The following is a 21385-nucleotide window of genomic DNA, read 5'->3' on the forward strand; positions in this document are numbered from 1 at the left end:
CCAATTCATTATTGGGCCTCTAGTACTTATAAAAGTGAATCATTTAGAATTAATGTCCACTCAGTGCTTTGAACATACAAAGTACAATTCAAATGCTACAATAATATTATGGCCCATAATGCTTTGAAACTGACACTTGCGAGTCATGCTTGGGTGTCATGTATATATTGAGGGTTACACCTCAGATGAAGCATACTTGGAGTTATCTGAGCAGGTGTGAAGGAAGTTGAAACAACAACACATGCAGGACGACTTCTAAAGATGAGTAATTGTCGTTTTTAACTCTTTTTAGAATTGATTTAGCCATGTCTCTAATGCACCTACTGGTGGAATATAACTAACCTAAACCCTGATAGTGGGATATAACCTATTACTTTGGAAACTAGCTTGCTAAACTTTCTATACTAGGAAGCTCACTATAATGAGAACTACAGAGTTCTAACTTCGTGTTTGTGTGACTCTCTCCTTTCATTTGTGGGGTTGCCTGGACATAATTATATTTGCAAATGACCGTTTAGTTCAACAAACTATGACCTCACCACTGACTAGTCCAATATTCCTGAAATATTTGAGATGACAGTTTTCCTTATTTGTTTTCTCTAAGAGAAAACCTTGCATATATAGCAGTCAAATGTTGTTCTTGGACTCATGCATTAATACAACGCCAAACTGTCTTGCTTATTTCTGGATAAACTATTACTTCTCGTATTACTGTTCAGGCTAAAATTACAGGGTTTAGCCCTTGATTAGTTCCTGGGCAATACAGTGTGAATAACTAGCTCTTACTGTAATGCCTATGGAACACTGCCAATTGCCTAGTCCAGGGATCGGCAACGTTCGGCACGCGGCTTGCCAGGGTAAGCACCCTGGCGGGCTGGGCCAGTTTTATTTACCGGCTGACGCGGCAGGTTTGGCTGATCGCGGCCCCCACTGGCTGCGGTCCCCCATCCCGGGCCAATGGGGGCGGTGAGAAGCCATGGCCAGCACATCACTCGTCCGCACTGCTTCTCGCCGCCCCCATTGGCCAGGGACGGCAACCGCGGCCAGTGGGGGCCGCGATCGGCCGAACCTGCCGCATCAGCAGGTAAATAAAACTGGCCCGGCCCGCCAGGGTCCTTACCCTGGAGAGCCGCGTGCCGAACGTTGCCGACCCCTGGCCTAGTCATTATCCGCTGGCAATCTCAAAAATGGGTACCTGCAAACAGCTCCTCCATGCAAAAACGTGTTTGTTGCCTTTAGCCTCTCTTCTCATCCTACAGCTTGTCTGTTACATCCTATCAGTTTTGAACTTAGGTTCCTATCAAACCAGCTACTCCTTGCTGGAAGACCCCAATGTGTGTGAAGAGTAGCCTTGCAGGATTGAGACTTTAGACTGTAAACTCTCTGGGGCAGGGGCTGTTGTCTCTTATTATATATTTGCACAGTGTATATTACACTAGGGCCCAAAAAATTGGGCCCCTAAATACTACCATAACTAATTCTCCCCTGCAGATGGCCAGGGCTGGCTTTATCCACTGTCCAAGTGCAAATGAACCTGATGTGGCAAAGTGTTTCTTCTGCCTGATAGAGCTGGAGGGCTGGGAGCCAAATGATGATCCACAGTAAGCAGTAGTCTGCCTGTATTCTTCCTCACTCTTTATGCTGTGAAACTATCCAAATTTCTTGAAATAGTCCTCCACATTACTCCCCTCATGTACTAGTTTGGGCATTATTTCCCCTCCTTTGAGTTCTCTGTGTGTTCTGGTTTAGTTACCAAAGCACTCATGTAAACTTGACCAGCAGACTTCAATTTTCCATTACTATGGAAAACATTTGTTTCTTTGCATTCAGTGTAGTTATATCCTGAAAAGTAACAAATACTGGTATTGAGGGTTCTTTGCCTCTCGATGTTTCAATACAAAAGTCTTCCCCATTTTACAATTTGAAAAAGGTCGGTCAGCACTGCAAACTCAACATAAACTCTAGCTGTATTCTTTCTGACTTACAACTGAAATATAACTATATTATTAGCTAAAAAACCTTAGCTCTTACCGTTAGCTGTATTGCCTCTGCAGTGCTTACACAAATAAACTCCTGTCACTAAAATAAGCAGCTGATTCTGAATAAGCACAGGTAGCAGACTGAATAAGGAGGTCCTGGTTTTTATATGGCCCATATTCTAACTAGGGCCACTGGAGTGTACACCTCCTCAACTCATGAAAACTGGTTTGTCTGGTAAATTCTGTGGTCTAAAAACGAATGTGCGGGGGTGGGGTATGGAGGGGGAATGGAAGAAATGAAAAGAAGTGCTTCAGGCTGCTTAATTTTGAAGCCTAGGTACCAGCTCTTGGGTTAAGTTTGTCAGCTATTCTGAAATATTCATACAGACCATAAAAGATGCTTGCTTTCCCTCTTGTTGAAATGAATATTCTGGCGTGGTGGGAATAAACATAGCTGGGGGTGGGGGGATGCACTAACTTGTGGGTTTCTGCCACATGTATCTTAAAGAATTTACTTCACCTCTTCCATCTGGTATTAGAGGAAAAGAGGAATTTCACAACTCTCCTCTTGACACTTTATCAGTAAAAGTTTGATCTATGCAGCTATTTAGGGGCAAAAGAGAACATAAAACAAGCCTGTGAAAGTTATAGAACATCTTTCATATTAGAAAATTGTGGAACTGTATCACTCTCTTCCATCTCCCCTGAAATGCTGTGGAAGACTGACTATTCCCAAAATGAAACTCTTGTGTTTGTGCTGCAGGGTAGAGCACTCCAAACGTCCTAGCAACTGTGGGTTTTTATCCCTTACTAAGAATTTTGATGATCTGACAATGGAGGAATACTACATGCTGGAGATGGACCGGTTGAGGACTTTTCTTGTAAGTGCTCATGCAAATATTGTTTAATGGGTTTGGCTTAAACAGAGGATGCTGTCTGAATAAAAATCTGCCCCCTTGGAGTGGTTTCCATATAGGAGAGAAGGCAGAAATCTCTCACTGAAGGAACCTGTCATGGCTGCAGTGTCTAGGAACTCAAGGCCAGATTTTTAAAAAGTGTTTGGGCACTTAATGATGCAGATAATGGGATTTTTTCCTAAGTGCCTATCTGTATTTTTAAGTACCTAAATGCTTTTTAAAAATATGGCCCTCCATGCCTAACTCATTACAAAACTTCACTCCCCTGGACATGTTTAATCCAACACTCTTACATTGTGGGGAAAAAAAGAGTACTATCCCTTCTGTGTATAATATTAAAAACAGCTCTTGGAAGAACCAGAGTATTAATCATACTCTGTGTCATCTTGAACTGACAGGGCTTCAAAGAGGACATGCTAAACATAGGCATAACTCTTGTCAAGCACTGTATCTTCCCCCTGCTTCAGTGTTGTTGTGCCAGCAGCTTTCCCATACAATTGCAGAAGACAAATTGGAGTCCCCCCCCCCCCTCACTAGTTCTGCAGTTATCCTGTTCACTGATAGATCATCTCTTTGGAATTCAAAGGAAAATGGCATTAATATCACACCTTAGAGCAGCCTTCCTTCTCCTGGGGTTACCTGAGTGGTAACTGTCATGCTGTTGATGTGTATAAAGTGATAGTTGGCCCCAGGAACTAGACTGCTTTAGTTAATAAAAATTGACATTTGATAGGTTCTATTAGGGAATCTAATGGGAGACTTAATTAGAGGCTGTGCTAGTTCCCCATTAAGGTAACAATCACTGACAAAAGTTCTATATCCCACTTTCTGGGTGGCTTTTGAGTGTCGAGTGTCTAGGTCTACACTTCAAACACTAAGTGAAAACTCTGGATTTACTTTAAGTGCAAAACCGGCAGAAGCACAATGAAGTCCTTTGAAGAAGAAGTTGATGCAACCAGAAAACGTCTCATTGATCACTTTGTCAGCAAACATCAGTACATTCCAGAGCCAAAGATACCAGTATCAGAATCTCCCTCAACATGCTGATTCTACAACCCAAAGTTCAGGAAGCCACCAGGACCCCCAAATGCAGCCCACTGGGCAAAAAAAGATGAGATATCCACAGACTTTCAGGAAGGTGTGCATTTCTTTGTCTAAATTTCACATGGCTGTCCTAAACATTGTTGATCTTATTGGAATAGATATCAGATTCAGTTGTCTGAATAATAAAGTACTAATTTCTGTATACACTTACAAAGTACATAGGAATTCATATTGACTCTTGAGGTATATTTGATCAGTATGGCAGATGTGGACCAATAAATCTCCTAATAAACTAGTGTTAATAAAATAAAATGTACATTGATTTGTTAAGCGGAATACTTCTTTGTACTGTTTTTAGATGGTCGAAATTTCTTTTTTTTAATAAAGATTTACAGCTGATAAAAGTGTGCACCTGACCATGGTATACCCAAGCTTTGTGAATGTTCACCTCAGATTTACAATTTGAACTTGCAGAGGAATTTGACAACCAAGTGGCTTGCTTTCCACTTTCAAAATGGAAAGACTTCCATTCCTTTCCTGATAAATGGAAACTTCTACTTCCAAAGAAGCAGATTACATTCTGTCAAACTACCAACATGATCTGTTTCTTTTAAGGTAAGCAGTGAATGCTTGAATATCTTTGAAATGCATAAGCATCTGGCAATTCTTTGGTTTTAAGAGCCACTTCCCTCAGATTACAGAAGAAGACAATTAATGGAGAGCGACAGAGAGTAAAATGGGGGGAAAATCCAGACAATTTCTAAGGGAAGGGCAGTAGGTGAAACCTGTGGTACTGTCCAACAGCAAGTCTTTGCACTTCCACACTTACTTTGTCAGGCCGCAGGCAGCGAATCATAAGCAGCCTCTGGAATTGGCCCATTTTGTTTTGCCACTCTTCAGGGAAATCCTCATGGTGGGGTTCCTATGAGCATAAAGGCAGATTAGCGTTATTTAATTAGCACTCAAATTATAGAGTGAGACTAATCTAACTGCTTTATTCTTAGAAACCCTTGATACAGGGGAGATTGCAAAAAATGTTGAATAACTGTTACAACACAATGTACTAATCAGTGTTTCGCACTATGCAGCAACTGATATAGGTAGACTGAAATATTTAAAAAGAAATGGGACAACAAAAAATTCCTTCCATTCCTTGCTTTGGAGTAATTCTTAAATTACGATAATTTCCTTTCATTTCCCCCAATATATAAATGTATAACACTGCCTCATGCTGAGGCTGGGATGTAAGTATGGCAATGTTGCCAATTTATAATTTTATCATGAGTCTTACGATATTGGATATCTATCTTAAACCCACAGTGTCTGAAGTGATGTGATCACACACAAATGCCAGCTTCAATATTTTAAAAAAAAATTTGCGCCCTCATGGCTGAACAGAAAATACAAACCCTAAAAGCTCAAAGATCTGAAGGTGAATAAAAACAACCCAACATTTTTCAAAAGTCTTATGATATGATCTAATGACTACCTAAAGTGTCCATACTGTTATTGCCAAAAGTACCAGCCTATCTGGGTGTGAAGATGGTTTGTCAAGGGATAATATGAGAGTTCCTAAAAGCAATACCAAATTAGTGCTGCAGCAGAAAGAAACCATCCTTATACGGGTGGAGAGAGAGGCAGGCTTAATTATAATGACTTCCTGGTAACCTCTTCACAGCTATCAACCCCACCAACACAAAAAAACCATCCTGCTTTCACAGTTGTCTCTTCAGGCTCCTGAGAAGATGTCTTTTAGTCAATGGTCGGAGCTCTTGATTTTATTACCTGTGTTTTTAGCGTATTCCAAAGGCAATAATAAGTTCTCCTTGAATGTTGGTTTGCTTTGGTTTGGTGACAAATGTTTTAACTAACCAAGAGCAGGTTATCTACCTTCAGCTAATTTTCATAGCAGTGCTTAGGAACATAGCTGTGCAACTATAATGCATGTCAGAGGGAGTTGGGCAGTTAGTTTCTCCATACTCATTTGAAAATGTACCCTTTAGAATAATCTAAATATCCATGGCTCTTCCTTTTAGTTTTCACATCAGTCTTTTCTATCTGGTTAGCATAGCATTCTACTTGCAATATTAGAAACAGTTGTAAATGGATACCAGCAATGAAGTTTCAAATAGTAATAGGAAATGCTCCTTTTGGATCATTTAAGGTACATGCTGCTTTACCTCTAATGAAGACTTACAAAGCAAATTTACTTTTAAAATGTAGGGAAATAAAGAGCTAGATTCAGAAGGGTTTAGGTGTTGCAATGCTAAGGGTCCAGTGCCTAACTTTTAAGGACCCTGTTGATTAGGGGAATACACAACCATGAGTTAGGTGCCCATGGTCCCTATATAGTAAAGGGTGAGCGTTAGGTTATTTAAAAAGGGATTCACAGAAGCCAGCACACTGAGTGGGGATTTGAGATGTTGAAGTTAGCCAGGAGGAAATGCTGAGGAGGGTGCATAGCCTCATCCCTACCCCTTAAAGGGAGTTAGGAACCTATCTCAGCTTGGGCTTCACAGACATGACACTTCTCCTAGAGTCAGGGACTTAAGCCAGGTCAGCCCTTTCTCAAGAAAGGAACACTCCCTGTGACACAAGAATCTCTTAATGCCAACTGGCAAAGGGATTACAGGACAGTCCTAAATCTGGTATATACATTCTTGTTCACCAAAGTGTATCATGTGAGGATTTAAATGAAAACTGAGGTCACACTCGTCATTACTATCATTGTGAAATGTATGTACAGAAGTACATAAGGAGTTACATACATACATTGAAAATATGCTCTTAGAGTCTGTATCAAGGTATGAGTCACCAGCAGAGATGAAAAAACAGCTTTTTTGTCAGACAATAGATGTTTATTCACCAATCTCTCTGTTGAGATGTAAATCAAGCATTATAAGCTAACACAGTGGATGCATATTTACATACAAAGTCAACAAAAAGATGTAAAGTCAACAGGGAAGCAGCACACAGAAAAAATAAGCCATGAGTGGTTATCCTGTCTCTGAGTACAGACACCAAACTTTGGGACTATAAGTAGAAGGCAAAGAACGCCCCCATCACTGTACACCTAAAAGTTAATGGGTAATGACTTTACATTCATGAAAATGGCATCTTTGCCAACCTTGGTTGAAAAGGTGCAAAAGATGCTGGGTGAGATAAACTTCTTTAGACAGGAGATTAACCTGTTAGTTAAGTGTAATCTCTAGAAAGTGGGTTCTGGTTTTGTTTTATATGTAACCTTTTGTTTCCAATATCCTAACTCACTTTCACTTGAATCTTGAATATCTGATAAATTTATTATTGTTTTCATTATAAATATATCTAAGTGCTGTGATGTTGAACAAAGTGCAGAACCACAGCTGACTCTTACAAACTGGTGTGTGTAAAATTTATTTGAGGCCAGCAGACCTGGTATTTCTGTGAGTAGCTAGTCACAGGGTGTGATGGGGTGTTTTGGGCCCTTTAAGGCCCCAGAAAAGAAGCATTAAAACGGGGTCCTCCAGGCCTGCCTAGAAAGGCTACAGGGAAGCAGCAAATCAGAGCACAGCAGGCTCAGTTAAAAGACGCTGCTAGACCTGAGTAGGTCAGTTCCTGGCTGGCACCAGAAGGGATAAGACAGAGGAACTCTTCAGACAAGGAAGCCTGGGAGAGACCCTACTCTAGCAGGGAACAGACAAAGAACCCAAAGATTGTGTCCCTAAGATAATGGGACAGAGTGAAAAGTAGCCTAGGGAATGTAGCAAGAGAAGCTATTAAAAAAAGCAGCAATGTGGCTGGGTTGGGAGACAGAGTAGTGGGCAGGCCCAGGTTCCCCTGACCAACTACTGGGGAAGTGGCCTAAAGCCCCAGGAAGGGAACAAGTTTAGTTTGGAAGCCACAAAAAGGGGCTGGATGTTTAAACAGGAACAGGGCTGAAGACCCTGAAGAGGATCAATCATTTGTTGAACTTTGCATTTTGTGGTTTCCCAGCTCTCTAGCTAGGTCACTTCTTAACTTCATTCCCCTCCTGGGTGGTAACAAAGAGTCTCCAGGAAAAAAATCCTGGAGGCACCATATTATAACAGGGCAGGGTCAGACTTAAAGCTAGCCCAGAAGGGGCTGACAACTGAGCCCAGAGGTAGGCCTTTGTTACCCTGGAAGGGTTTCATCTGTTTAGACTATGTGTGACTTAGATGGAGGGCTGAGCCACTGAAGACCCCACCTGATGAGGGCAACAGCCAATGGGGGGGGGCACCGTGAGTATAGAGAGTGTGTGCAGGTTTGCACCCAACCAATAGGAGGTGCTCATGAGTGGCCCCCATCACATAGGGGCTGGATATCACAGAGAAACACTTCAAAGGGACTTGGAGACTAGGGCATAACTATTGTTAATCTGCAAGACAAAGTAAGGGCAAGCATAGCTCAGAGAGGGTGCTTGATTGGCTAGGAGGCTGCCAGGGTTAGGAAGCTAACAGCAGCTAAGCACAGGCAAGATTACCGCACATTGGTAGCAGAGGGTAACAAGGCGAATCTCAGTGTTGGGTCCCTGCAAACCATCACTCTCCCTCACATTCAAATCCTCCCCCCTGGCCTGATGTGGAGCAGAGACTTGAATTCAGGTCTCCCACCTCCCAGGTTAATGCTCTAGCCAGGAGGCTATGGGGTATTCAGGGTGGGTCTCTTTCAATATCTCCCATTAAAGCTGTTCCACATCCTATGAAATATTTAAATGTTCATTGGGCAAGAGGAAAAGCAACTGCCTCTATAGCCTAGTGGTTAGTACAGTCACCTGAGCAATCCAGGTTCCAGTCCCTGCTTTCATCAGCTCCGTGCACACCTAATGGACCAGGTCTCACAGGTGAGACATACAGAGGAATGTCTAGTTTGTGCATCCTGTTGGACTTTGGCAGAAGATAGGTGCTGAGCTGCTCAGTGATGTTGGGATGTAGGCAGCCATGCCACACAACAGAAACATAGGCACCATGGAGACTTTATCAGTGGAAACTTAAGAGCCTGTAACAGGCATTCATAAAACCACTACTCCGCTGCCACCTACTAAGTCTTGGTCTTAGGCACCTAAAGTTGCAATTAAGTGCCTATGTCCCTCTTGTGAATCTAGCCTAAAGTGCCTATATGAAATAAGGGTAATAAAACATCAGTGATTTGAGCATTGGCCTGCTAAACCCAGGGTTGTGAATTCAATCCTTGAGGGGGCCACTTAGGGATCTGGGGCAAAAATCAGTACTTGGTCCTGCTAGTGAAGTCAGGGGGCTGGACTTGATGACCTTTCAAGGTCCCTTCCAGTTCTATGAGATAGGTATATCTCCATATATTATCCTTTATCCCCCTCACTACAGATATTATAGGTCTGCCAAATGAAACACAGCTGCATTCATGTTGTTGATGACTGAATGTTGGTGATATTTTCCACCATTATAGTGGTGGCATAAAATAAAAATGGGGACAATTTAGCCTAGTATAAACAGGTGCAACTTTGTTGGAAGTCTCTTAGCCAAATTCAGCACTGATGTCAGTGGTTGCATAAACTACAAATTGGGTGTAACATGGTCAGATTTGTGTAAGTGGCAAAGTAGTATATTTTTGCACCAACAACTAAACATGGTGAACAAATAGATTCAATGTACATTTTGGTTTTCTTAAGATTAGCAGACTTTCCCCGCACCCCTACTCATTTCAATAATTTTTATTTGAATTTGTTTAAAAATTCAATCCAAACTGTGACTCACTACACAGAAGTTAGCTGACAAACTAGGAGTACTGTACCCCTTCATACCATTTGCCTCAATATTTACTACAAGAATGTAGCAGGGCAAAATTATATAATTTTCTTTGTTTTTCTGAATTAATATTTTAATGTGATCAGTTAACCTAGAGAGACAGAAAATCAGTAATGAAACAGACTTCAGTTGTTTCTGTTAACATACCAAACTATCATACACTGATTTCCATCCATCCTTCAGTCGCATAAAATCCTTACGAATGTTTCTGAAGTCTGGCAAATCATCTAGTCGACAAATTTCATCCCATGCCTTCTGAGGAAGCCAGGTGCAGGGATTAGAGAAGGGATTGTCCAGGCCTATGCCACCAGTTAGTAAAAACTTCCACTCATTTGCATTAATCTGCAGTAAAAGAGAGCACCACAAGACAGCTTAACAATGAAACCTAATGAGCGGACAAATACCATATCAGCACATGAAGTAGATAATTGATATACTTCTCTGGATTTCCGTACTAAAAGTGGGTAAAGCTTTCAGAGCAGTAATATTGGAGGTACACCTCCAAAAAGATTAAGTATTTGACTTCAATTTAATTAAAAATCTCATAGTCTGGAGCTGAATACTGTATAATTGAAATTTTAACTGAACCTGGTTTACAGCAGATGTGCACCAACCCTGAACCTTATTTTGACTAGTTTTTTCTTGAGCCGACAAATGGATAACTGTAGCTGGATTTTTTTTGACAAACCACCTTTGTTAGACACACATGTTTGTGATAACTTTGATACTTTCTGGGAATCAAAACTTATCAAGAGCTATGTATGGAAGCTAATGTGTTTCAGACTCTTTGGACCAAATTTCAGGTCTGAAAATGAAAACCAAATATTAGTCTCCAACAAGCCCTATCCCCTCGCCAACATTCTACCCAGTTGCAAATTCATTTGAGGGCTAGAACTTGTAAACCAAGGTCCCTGAAAGGAATTTTAAAAGATTGTCTGATTTAGTAGCTTTTCAGGTTTCTGCTCAACAAAAACTGCCACTGCTTCTCCTAGTTCTAAAATCAAGTACATTTCACTTCGCTGTATTCACTATTTAAAACATAGATGCAGTACTATTCAAAATGTGCTAGGTGCTTTCTGAACACACAAAGGGACACAGGCCCTGTCCCAAAGAATTTACATTCTAATATATTTTATTAATGATAAATTAATACTATTAATACTGTTCCGCAGGGGATATAAATTAAAAGGGCTGCATTTTTCTATCAGTTTAAAACATTATTCTGCAAAATGACCAGGTACAACTTATTAGTCTTAAAAGACACAATTGTGTCAAAAGGGTTTGATTCTGAGAAATATATGTGTAATCTGTATTAAAGTAAACATATTTGGCATCATAAATGAATAAAATAGGCACTTTTTCCTCCTCCATCGTAACAATTAATGAGAAATGAAACTTCAATTTTGAAATGCTCCTAAAATTCATATTGTAAATTAGTCAATTTCATCTATTCTAAATGGATAAAAGCTGTACAACTAATACAAGTATTGACAACCATCTAATAAAAAAAGTCTGTAGATAAATAACAACGTTGCAAAATATTTGCAATACTATAGGCTGTGTTTTATTTTGAATGAGATTTGAAAAATGGCTATTTAAGTTTGCTAGATCACTTTATATTTTATTCTATTGCTCTCTAATTGCTCACTAAAACATGTAAAACCAAAACACACCCAATCATGGCTTTTTACGTTACATGTTATATGTTCCTTTTTCAGGATAGTGGTATGTCATTTAAATATATACAGTACAAAATAGCAAATAACTTTAAAGTACTGACCAATTTTTCATGCTGCAGGAGATTTACATTTAAACAAAAAGAGAAGAGCAGCTTGTCCTTTTCAAAGAGTGAGCGACAGATATTAACATAGAGTGAGTAAGTAAAATGATCCTTGAGAATCTTCAGCCTGCAAGTGTCAGAGAAAGAGAGAAGTTAAATTCATATCACTTTAAAGCCCATACACTTAAGCAACCCTATTGCAGCTCGCTTAGACTTCTGTTATTCTAATAAACTTTCTGGTCAATTACCCAAAAACAATCAAGGATCCTCATTAAACGTGTACACCAATTTGTGAGGAAAACAATGCAAAAACATTTCAACAGAATTACATTTTACTTCTGACATAGATTTTTTTTGGAGGCTGCGGGGGGAGGGGAGAGCTGAACCTTCCTGTTGAAAAAAGCAGCAATAATCTTTTATTTATATTAATGAATTTTATAAAAAAGGGATTTGAGCAGATGATGGAGGAAAAGCAAGAGGAAGCTGAAGACATGTAGATACATGCTGGCCCAGAGAACTGTGAGGGGAGACTGCTGGACGAAGAAAACAGGATCTGATTTGGATATAGACAGACGGTAGACCTCTTTAATATTTTTAACAAAATAAATATTAATGGGAATTTGTGTCATTATGGGGGATTTTCCCAGATATTTATTGGACGACAAGTGCTACTAATAATGGTAGGGCCCAGATATTCCTAGTTGTGATAGCCTACAGATTTTTTCACCAAACAGTCACTAAACCAACAAGAGGTGATGCCATTTTAGATTTAGTACTGGTAAGTAGTGAGGACCTCCTAGAAGAACTGATTAAAAAGGACAGCCCCCTTCCCCCTTGGCTCCTGACTGGAACTGGATGGCACAATGACAGAGCCCCTTCCCTTCTGGTATGATAGAGGGGCAGCCGGGCCAAATATAAATGAGTGGCATCATGACCTGGCACACAGGATCACAACGCTACTCAAATTTGGCCCATTTTGTCCCCCCACACATACTTCTGCTATATTCACCAGACCTATTAGGAAATTTAAAAAAGTACAGAAGTGTTTAAAAGCTAGAGAAGGAGATTAAGTGTAGTCACTAGTGAGTGGATATAAAGGCGTGGCTACTGGATGGAATCAACTGTGATTGCATATTGAAGAGAAGAGAATAGATAGAGTTATGAACAGTTGGGAGAGATTTGTTTACTAGCATCTAAAAATTCATTAAAAGTGGAAAGGGTATCTGCTAATTTGTTCCTATAGAAAGTTGTTTAGTTCATTTAGCTCATATGAGACTTGGTGAATAAAGGAGGGTAATATAATTGATGCCAATCAACATGGGTTTAAGGAAAACAGATCCTCTCAAACTAACTTATTTTTGGGGGTGGGGGTGTTACATGTTTAGTTGATAAAGTTAACAGAATTGATGTAGTAGTTTTATACTTCTGTAAGGGGTTTAACTTAGTACTGCATGACATTTTGATTAAAAAACGAGTACAATATAAAATTAACGATACATATTAAATCGATTAAAATCTGGCTAACTCAAAGGTCTCAAAACGTAATTGTAAATGGGGAATCATCATCTAGTGCACAGGTTTCTAGTGGGGCCCTTGTATTTTACATTTTTTAATCAATACCCTGGGAGAACCCATAGAATCATCACTTATAAAGTTTGCAGATGACCCAAAGTTTGGGGGAGTGATAAATAATGAAGAGGACAGGTCATTGCTATAGAGCAATCTGGATCACTTAGAAAGAAGGCACAGGCAAACAATATGCATTTCAAGATGGCAAGAATGTAAAAGTACATGCAAGGATCAAAAAATGTAGGTCAGACCTACAAGATGTGGGAGGGAAGACTCTATCCTGGGAAGCAGTGACAAAGATTTGGAGGTCATGTTGGATAATCAGCTGAACATAAGCTCTTCATGTGATACTGTAGCCAAAATGGCTAATGCAATCCTTGGATGCATAAACTGGGGAATCTCAAGTATGAGTAAAGAGGTTATACTACGTCTGTATTTGGCACTGGCGTGACAGCTGTTTGAATACTGTGTCCACAATTAGAGAAGGATATTGATAAATTGGAGCTTGTTCAGAGAGAGCCACAAGAATGATTAAAGGATTAGAAAACATGCCCCATACTGATAGAATCAAGCAGCTCAATCTATTTAGCTTAACAAAGAGAAGATTAATAGGTGTGCTGATGACAATCTGTACATACCTACATGGAGAACAAATATTTGATAATAGGCTCTTCAAGGTATAGTAAGATGCAATGACTAGAATTTGATGCTAAACCAATTCAGACTGGAAATAGGCATAAATTATTAACAGGGAGGGTAATTAAGCTTTGGAACGATTTACTAAGTCATGACAGATTCTCCATCATTTGCAACTTTTAAATCAAGATTGGATTTTTTTTTCCTTTAAAATATCTGTGACAGATTGCACCTGCATGCAATATCTTTGGTGACCATATTGTATTATGCTTATGAACAGTTTATGTATGATTGTATTGTATTTCATGGAGAAGGAACAGTATGCGGTGGGTGATTAATGCAAGTTACTAAGACTAAACAACTCCAGAGACATTCCATCCCTGGGGCTTGTTTGCATGTATTTGTTTTGGTATAAAAGGATGAGTTTGAACTGAGTCATGGCTTTCTTTCTGAGCCAGCAAACAGGCAGGACCTTCTGTCCAAAGAAGGGCACAACCCCTGCAGAAGGTTTCGAAATACTTTGGCCTGCTAGAGCCACATAAGACAGATGAACAACTCCTAGTATGTTTGTGTGTGTTTAAATCTGTTTTTTATATGTTTTCTCTGTAATGCTTTTACTTTGAGAATAAATGTGCTTGGTTAGAAAGAGCTGTGTGGTAACTTTTAATTGATGGCAATATATTGTTCATAGCCCTTGGAAAGAAAGCAAAGCACAGGTGTTGGCCTTTTTGCAGACTGGCTTGCTGGGGATATGACAGTGTAAGGCAGGGAGTTATGCAACCTTAAATGAAGGGAGTGGGTCAAAGGTTATGGCTGGAGACGAGAGACTTGGTGGGAACTCCTGGAGTGGACTATGGAGGGAGGAATAGAGTTGCAGTTACCCTAAAACTGTGACATGCTCTTATTGAAAGGGAACTATTTTGGAGGATTCCATGGCCTGTGCTATACAGGAGGTCAGAACAGGTGATCACAGTGGTCCCTTCGGGCCTTGGAATTTATTCATCTTATTTTTCAGTCTTCACAGTGTTGATTTAGTGTTTACTAAACAACGGATTTTTATTCTAATTGTAGTAAATAAGAAAACTATTGATCCACACTACACTGATTGCCAAACATAAATGTATAGTCCCTTCTTTTGACACCAGTGTCTTGCAGTAGTCGATCTGTGGAGTATTGCAGGTTGGTTTTCAAGTTGATGACATGTACGGTGACCAGATGTCCTGATTTTATAGGGACAGTCCCAATTTTTGGGTCTTTTTCTTATATAGGCTCCTATTGTCCCCCCACCTCCTGTCCCGATTTTTCACATTTGCTGTCAGAGTATACCTAGCTTCCATGTCATAAGGGTGACCAAAGTGTCACTTGCTTTATTTACACATATAAAGATCTCCTTAAATGAGATGATCAAACAGCATTCAGTGCAATCTGTCTTTCAAGGAATCTCAGCTCAACACCAATGGCCAGTTCCTAGGGAGAAATTTTGCCTAAGGAATGGACTTCATAGCCTAAGTTAGACAAAAAACTTTTCTGAAGCTCTCTCAGGTCCCTTTCTCCTGAAGTTGCCTCTACATCAAACTTTGCATACCCCCAAAACTAACTATAATTGCACATCTTCCCATGAATTAAAACTTGCTTGCACAATACAAAAAAAGAACTTGGAAAACAGTGTAACACCCCCCACATGGTAAACCTCGCCACAACTGTATAAATTTATCTGATGTAACATGCCTAAAGTTGAAGGAAATGATAGAAAATGAACAATGGAATGGACCGAAATAATTAAAACTGACTTTTCCAATGTAAAATACAAGCATCATCAAAAGCTATTAAGCAGCAAGATAGAATAGATCACAGGTCACTTCAAAGAATGTGGAAAATTGCTTTCTTCAAGATCAAATGGGCCACTGAATGAGAATTTATCCGTTGACATGGAAGAGCAGAACACTGATGAATTACAACCTTAAAAATATTCTTAACATTTTGGCCATATGTAATTTGACATATAGGTCTAGAGATCTGACTAGCCTAATAAGAACATAGGCTTGCACATGGCTTAGGACCCCCTGCAGGTGTGCCAGGCACGAGTGGGAGAGCAAGCTGCATCCCAAGAGGTGATGAAGTAAATTATTATCTGCTCACTTGCTATCTGCAAGCACAACTGTGAGTCACCATTTCTCTCTAGAGCTACTCCTGAGGCAGCTGCAACTCCATCATCTGTGAGGAACATAGCTTGGCTGTAGCTGAGGGACTAGCCCAATGTGTGGATTTCATTGGTGTGATGCACTGGAAGCATGTGTGCAACCCACTACTGGTGATGCAGGTGTGTAACTGAGAGTAGTAAACCTATTATTATTAGTTACATATTGCCAAAAATTTGCAGGGCAGTTTACAGACAACTACAGGATCTAACCAAAACTGTGTTAAAATCTAAAAAAAGACAAGACACACACAGTTGGCAAAAGGGATACAGCATGAAAGCAAAGTGACTGGCCAATTACTGTGTGTCTTGCACGTATCTGTTAGTTCCACACAGGACTAAAATAGTAATAACTAAAATAAGAAATAATATAGAAAACAGCACTTACTAGCATATTGTACCCTCTTTATACCTGTAAACAAGTGGTCCTCAAGGAAAGACCAGATTAGAATATATGGACCTTTCTGCTTGGTGCAAGAGTACAAAACAGTATTCCAAGAGTAATTATAAATACAATATACTTTGGAGAAATGTCTGTGACACTTTCCTGAACAACAGTGAAAGCCAATGAACATTTTTTTTTATTAAGTGAGAATGGAGAATTATCTTTCTTACCTTGTTTGTAACTCTTCTGATTTCTCTGAATTGTCTATAGACATGACAAAAAGGTTAATAAACCACATAAGAGAATACTGGTACATTGGCTCAATGTTGGCTAAATCAGCAATTGAGAAAAACAGGATTGACGAATGAATAGAAATAGGACGGTAACCCATCCGGGTAGTATCAATCTTCTTTTCTGTCTCTTCAGCTATAGCTTGCTTCTCAGAAATCTCATTAGCCAGAACTTTGGAAGAAGATAATATCTTAATGGCAGTTTCATCCTCTAAAATATTTCCTTCTGAAGCTGAGAGAACTTCTAAAATCTTGTCTTCTATTTCTTTTAGTTGCCTAAAATAAAATACAATTTTTTCATACAACACATACATACATGCAATGCATATTCAAGATATGTAACCTGAGAATTAAAGACCTATTTTTGTTCTTAGCTTAATTTTTAAGAAAAATTATTTGCATTTTCTAAACACCTGTGGTCATACAGGACTCACTTATTCTTCTTACAAAGCAAAAATGACTCTAAGGGAATGCAGTGTGCAGCAGGTATAGTATAGCCAGCCTTCCTCCAACTTTGAAGACTTCCTGCTCTGTCTTCATGTGGAAAAGGGTCCTGTGGACACCCACCAAGTACAATCGGACAGGCCAGACCAAATATGGCCCACTGTGAAGATTCATTTCTAAAAACATCAAGTAGAAGAACAAGTAGCAACCTTTGTCCCCAGCTCCTGCTCTCCCCAAAACCTGTTAAGACTCCTCAGAAAACAAAGCCATCAAGGGGACATTCAAAAATAGCGTTGAAGGACAAGAGATAGAGTCCCCAACCAAATAAATTATTCTGATACCTTTTATTCTCAGCTCCTTGCAAGATTAGGGCTTGTTTTTCTTCTTCAAGATCTGGTCTCTCTCTTGCTACTACAATTCCAAGAAGCTGATCTTGCATTCCTTCTGGAGTTATCATGAAGTTCAGTAAGGTTACCTGTAAATGAAAGGTGTTACAAAGCACAACACAATTAGAGACAAATTAAAGTATTGTTTCTCTTCCATGCTCAGGAAGTCTGCAAAAGACCATGCAAGAGCCTAAAACAGATGATTCTGAGGGCAGAAAAGTTGAGGCTGAAGTTTCTACAATCCTCTGTGCTATGGAGTTTTTGTCCCACAGTTACAATAAGTAAGAAAGAAAAAGTCCATCTTATCTGTGAATTTTCTTTTTTTTCCTTCCTCCATGTAAGACAGCCTTCACAATAGGGCATTCCCCAGTTCCATAGCAAATGGAAGCAGACAAAAAACTCTGGCACTCAGTCTGGGCTTAGAATTACCCCTCAAAACAGAACTCTCCAGAAAGATAGCTTTCAAAGTTGAAAAATACTAATTATAAAAAAGGTTAAAAAGTGCTATTCAACTCAAATCATTTGCTATACAGCCTGGACAAAAAATGTAAGGATGTCCTAGAAGAACATGCTATTCTTCCAAATTACTTAACATGCAAGCAATAGCCAGAAAAACTATGGATATAATGCTCCAAGGGAGTGTTCTCAAAAAAAAAAAAAATCACAGATAAGACAGAATTTTCCCTTCTTCATCCCCTCCCCTCTGCTTCACAGAGGAAAGCAGAAAGCTGTAAATAAACCCTGGGAAGGGAGGAGGGATTTGACTATGCACAATTTGGATAGAAATTTAAGTGTTACAACAATCTAACAAATTTTGCATCTACGAAGGAGAGGCTGTTGACAGTCACCTTCTGAAAAAGTGTGAATAGAAGACCGCATAGAGCAGATCTCATTTTAAGATGTATATGATATTTCCACACATTAAATCACTGCTCCTTTCACAAAATGAGTGGTAACGTGTTAGGGAGGAGTTATACCCAAGGTTTTGAAACCTGTACTATACACACCTTTATCCACTTGATGGCCCTGTTCACATCCAATTTATGCCCTTCATTAGGATGTGTGGAATTAAACAGAATGAGAATACCACTTCCTACCATATGGTTATCCTGAGAAAGAAGTCCTTGTCATTTCAAAGAACTACCATGCTTGATAGAATATGCATAATTGAGGTTCCATAGAGAGCATGCCAAGCTCCAGAATTCAACTGGCCGAGCAGATGACAAGTAGACAAGATACTGAGACACAGGAGAAGGGCATACTGACTGCAGGAGGCTAGAAAGATGGTTTTTATGATTTCTTGCAGCATAAAGGGCAATATCATGATAGGAATCTGCATACTACTGGAAGACTGATGAGCGTGGTGGTCTTATGATATCAGTTATGTAATGGTGATTAGCGATTTCCTTTGGTTTCTTACAGTGTAATACACATGCAGTCACAGACTTGTCTTTCCAAAAAGTGTTATCTTTGAGTCCAATGATCAGACCATCTTGTAGTAACTATAGAACATCTTTTACTTTAATTGACACTGCCTGATCCATCTCTCTTAACAATATCTGAACCCCATCCAAGCAATTTGTAGATATCTTTTGAGAGTTTCATGTAATTTATTAGGAGGATGTTTATTACCTTCTTAGAATATCTGTGTGTCTGTTGTTCCCAGAGGCGATGTGGGGGACAGGAGGGCATGCAGGGTCACATGCACCCCAGATTGCTTGGTCACATGTTATGGCCTGGCCCCCTCCCTGCAAAGCAGCTGAGCCAGTGATCTGTGCCAGGCAGGGAGAGGTAGGCCTACCTTGAAGCTCCTTTCCAAGAAAGGAAGTATTTTCAGACTTGTGAAACCCCAAGTTAAGAATTTGATAATTTTCTGGAGGAGCTCAGCCGGAGTCTTCTGACTCTCAGAAATGGCTACACTCGTCTTGTTCTAATGTTTAATCTTGATACTGATCCCTGAAGGAGTATCAGTTTTAAAGGGAACAACTAGTAAGGTAAGAGAACCTGAAGTTTCTCTCACTGGAAGGAGGAAGGGCCTTCTCTCCTCCATGGCCTCTCAGACTGCTTTGTCCCTATGCTCCCTAAAGTGCTTACCAACAGAATATTTGGAAGGATGTCGTCAGAAGCAAGTGATCTCCAGATTCTTCCATGCTGCTACATGGAGACTTGGAATGTACAGAAAATCTTACATCAAGTGAAGCATTGGTCCCGAAAGAAGCTGCTACAGAAATATAGTTTACAGTAGATTTTATGTGGGTTTTTCCACAAAATTGTTCCAGTGGCCTCCCATTCAAGATACGTCCTACAAAAGAAGAGGGTGCAGCCAATAATATGATGGCTGAGGCCACTGCGTTCAAGATTTGTTTAAGGGATGATTCCATTCTCCTGGGATATTCATTCTTCACAGCTTTACATCAAGCCCCTCCCAGGCCTTCTTGCCCGCAGACTTTCCCTGCTTTGGCAGGCCACGTTCTATCTAGCTAGAGTCTTTTTCTCCCTGATATCCCAGGGTCCTCAGCAGGAACCTTCCTGCTCTCTACAGCCTTCCCCAGGCCTTTGCTAAAACTCTGATGTCTCAGTGTCAGACCTGCCGGCCTGGAGTCTTTTAAGCCCCTCCCAGTGTCTTGGAAATCCAGCTAAGTTGTTTAATGAAAGTCCACCCCTTCCAGGGTATACCTGTCCAAAAAGACCAACGGAATAATCCCACAGAGTCTTTGCCTCAGCCCCTCCATCCTGAGGATTTAGTCCGTCTTCTACTCAGACATTAGTTTTTAGCCCTTCCTGTGTTCATTTTTCAGCCTCTGCCCATCGGCTCCTTGGGTCACTGCTTGCTCTTTTCCTGAGCAACCCCTTCCAGGATTTTCATCCTGGAGTCTTCATTCTCTCCCTCACAACTGTCCTCCCTCAGAGATAGAGTACCTTTGCTTCATCCTGTTGGAAAGATAAGAGGACCTAGGGAAATTTTTTCTACTGCATTTTAAAACCCACAGCAGTGACTCTCAGAGCCACGGTCTACAGACTTGAACAGGTGTATACACTCTATAAATTCAAGTGTGGGCTGGAGTTCAGGCCAGTCACCTTGTGGCAGGGAACTTCCATCTCTCTCCCCCACTCCTTGACAATAAAAGGCCAGATATGGGTGAGGAGGGGTGTTCAGAGTCAATTACCCAAGAGTGGTAACTCTCTGTGTACGGAATCATTGAAGACTGGTGATGAATAGGTAAATATGATCAATTGTTGACACAAGTGATAATGTGTAAAAGATTTATATATAACCAAAGTTGTACATACAAATGAAGACCATTACTGAACACAAGGAAAGTTTGTTTTTTTGTATTAGATATAGGACTTGAGTTTCACTTCATTACATGAGTTTGATGCTGGTATAACTCCATTAAAATCAACAGAGTTCAACTATTATAAAACTGGTGCAACACAATGGAAATTCAGGGCCTGAAATATTATTGTCTTATTTAACTTGTTATGATACATGTATCAGATTTTTAAACTTTTTCTTGTGCAAGTCATTTCTAAATTTATATGTAGCATAATAGTTTTTGGTTTTGTATTTTTTTTATATTTCATCTTTGCTTTTTAACTTGTACCTACATATTTTCATCTTTGATAAAAAAATCAATGTGTGGGTCCTTTGAGGTGTAATAAAGCAAAGAGAGGTTCTTTATTTTCATTAATTTCTATTTCTACCCTTTCTTCCTATGTCAGTGCTCCTTGTCAGTTAGAAATTAAGTTATTGTCCCATTCTACTGATTTTCAAATTACCGGTAGTTTTATGACAAATTTCAGATCTAGTTTCAGGCTTCATGCTCTAATAGAAGCAACATTCAGCCTAATTGTATGTCTGTGACCCACTAACGTACAAAACTCTTTAAAAGTAACAGTGAATAAAAAGTGTAATAGAGTTTTTGAGTAACTGCAAGGATCAAGAAAACACTAACCTTATTCTATGAAGCAGGA

The 21385-nt window shown here is 39.8% G+C and overlaps 1 protein-coding gene across 1 annotated transcript in view; it reads right to left on the bottom strand.

Annotated features, from left to right (window-relative positions):
• Window positions 1–21385, bottom strand: part of DNAH7 (dynein axonemal heavy chain 7) — a 227691-nt gene that overhangs the window by 19888 nt on the left and 186418 nt on the right. Inside the window, exons 49-53 of the mRNA XM_034786290.1 lie at window positions 17366–17499; window positions 16521–16856; window positions 11504–11630; window positions 9871–10065; window positions 4770–4862 (exon numbers count right to left, since the gene is read on the bottom strand). Of these exons, the coding sequence (XP_034642181.1) occupies window positions 4770–4862; window positions 9871–10065; window positions 11504–11630; window positions 16521–16856; window positions 17366–17499 (885 nt within the window). The remainder of the gene's footprint in view (window positions 1–4769; window positions 4863–9870; window positions 10066–11503; window positions 11631–16520; window positions 16857–17365; window positions 17500–21385) is intronic.

Source organism: Trachemys scripta, chromosome 11, assembly GCF_013100865.1.
Source record: "Trachemys scripta elegans isolate TJP31775 chromosome 11, CAS_Tse_1.0, whole genome shotgun sequence".
Lineage (NCBI taxonomy): Eukaryota > Metazoa > Chordata > Testudines > Emydidae > Trachemys > Trachemys scripta.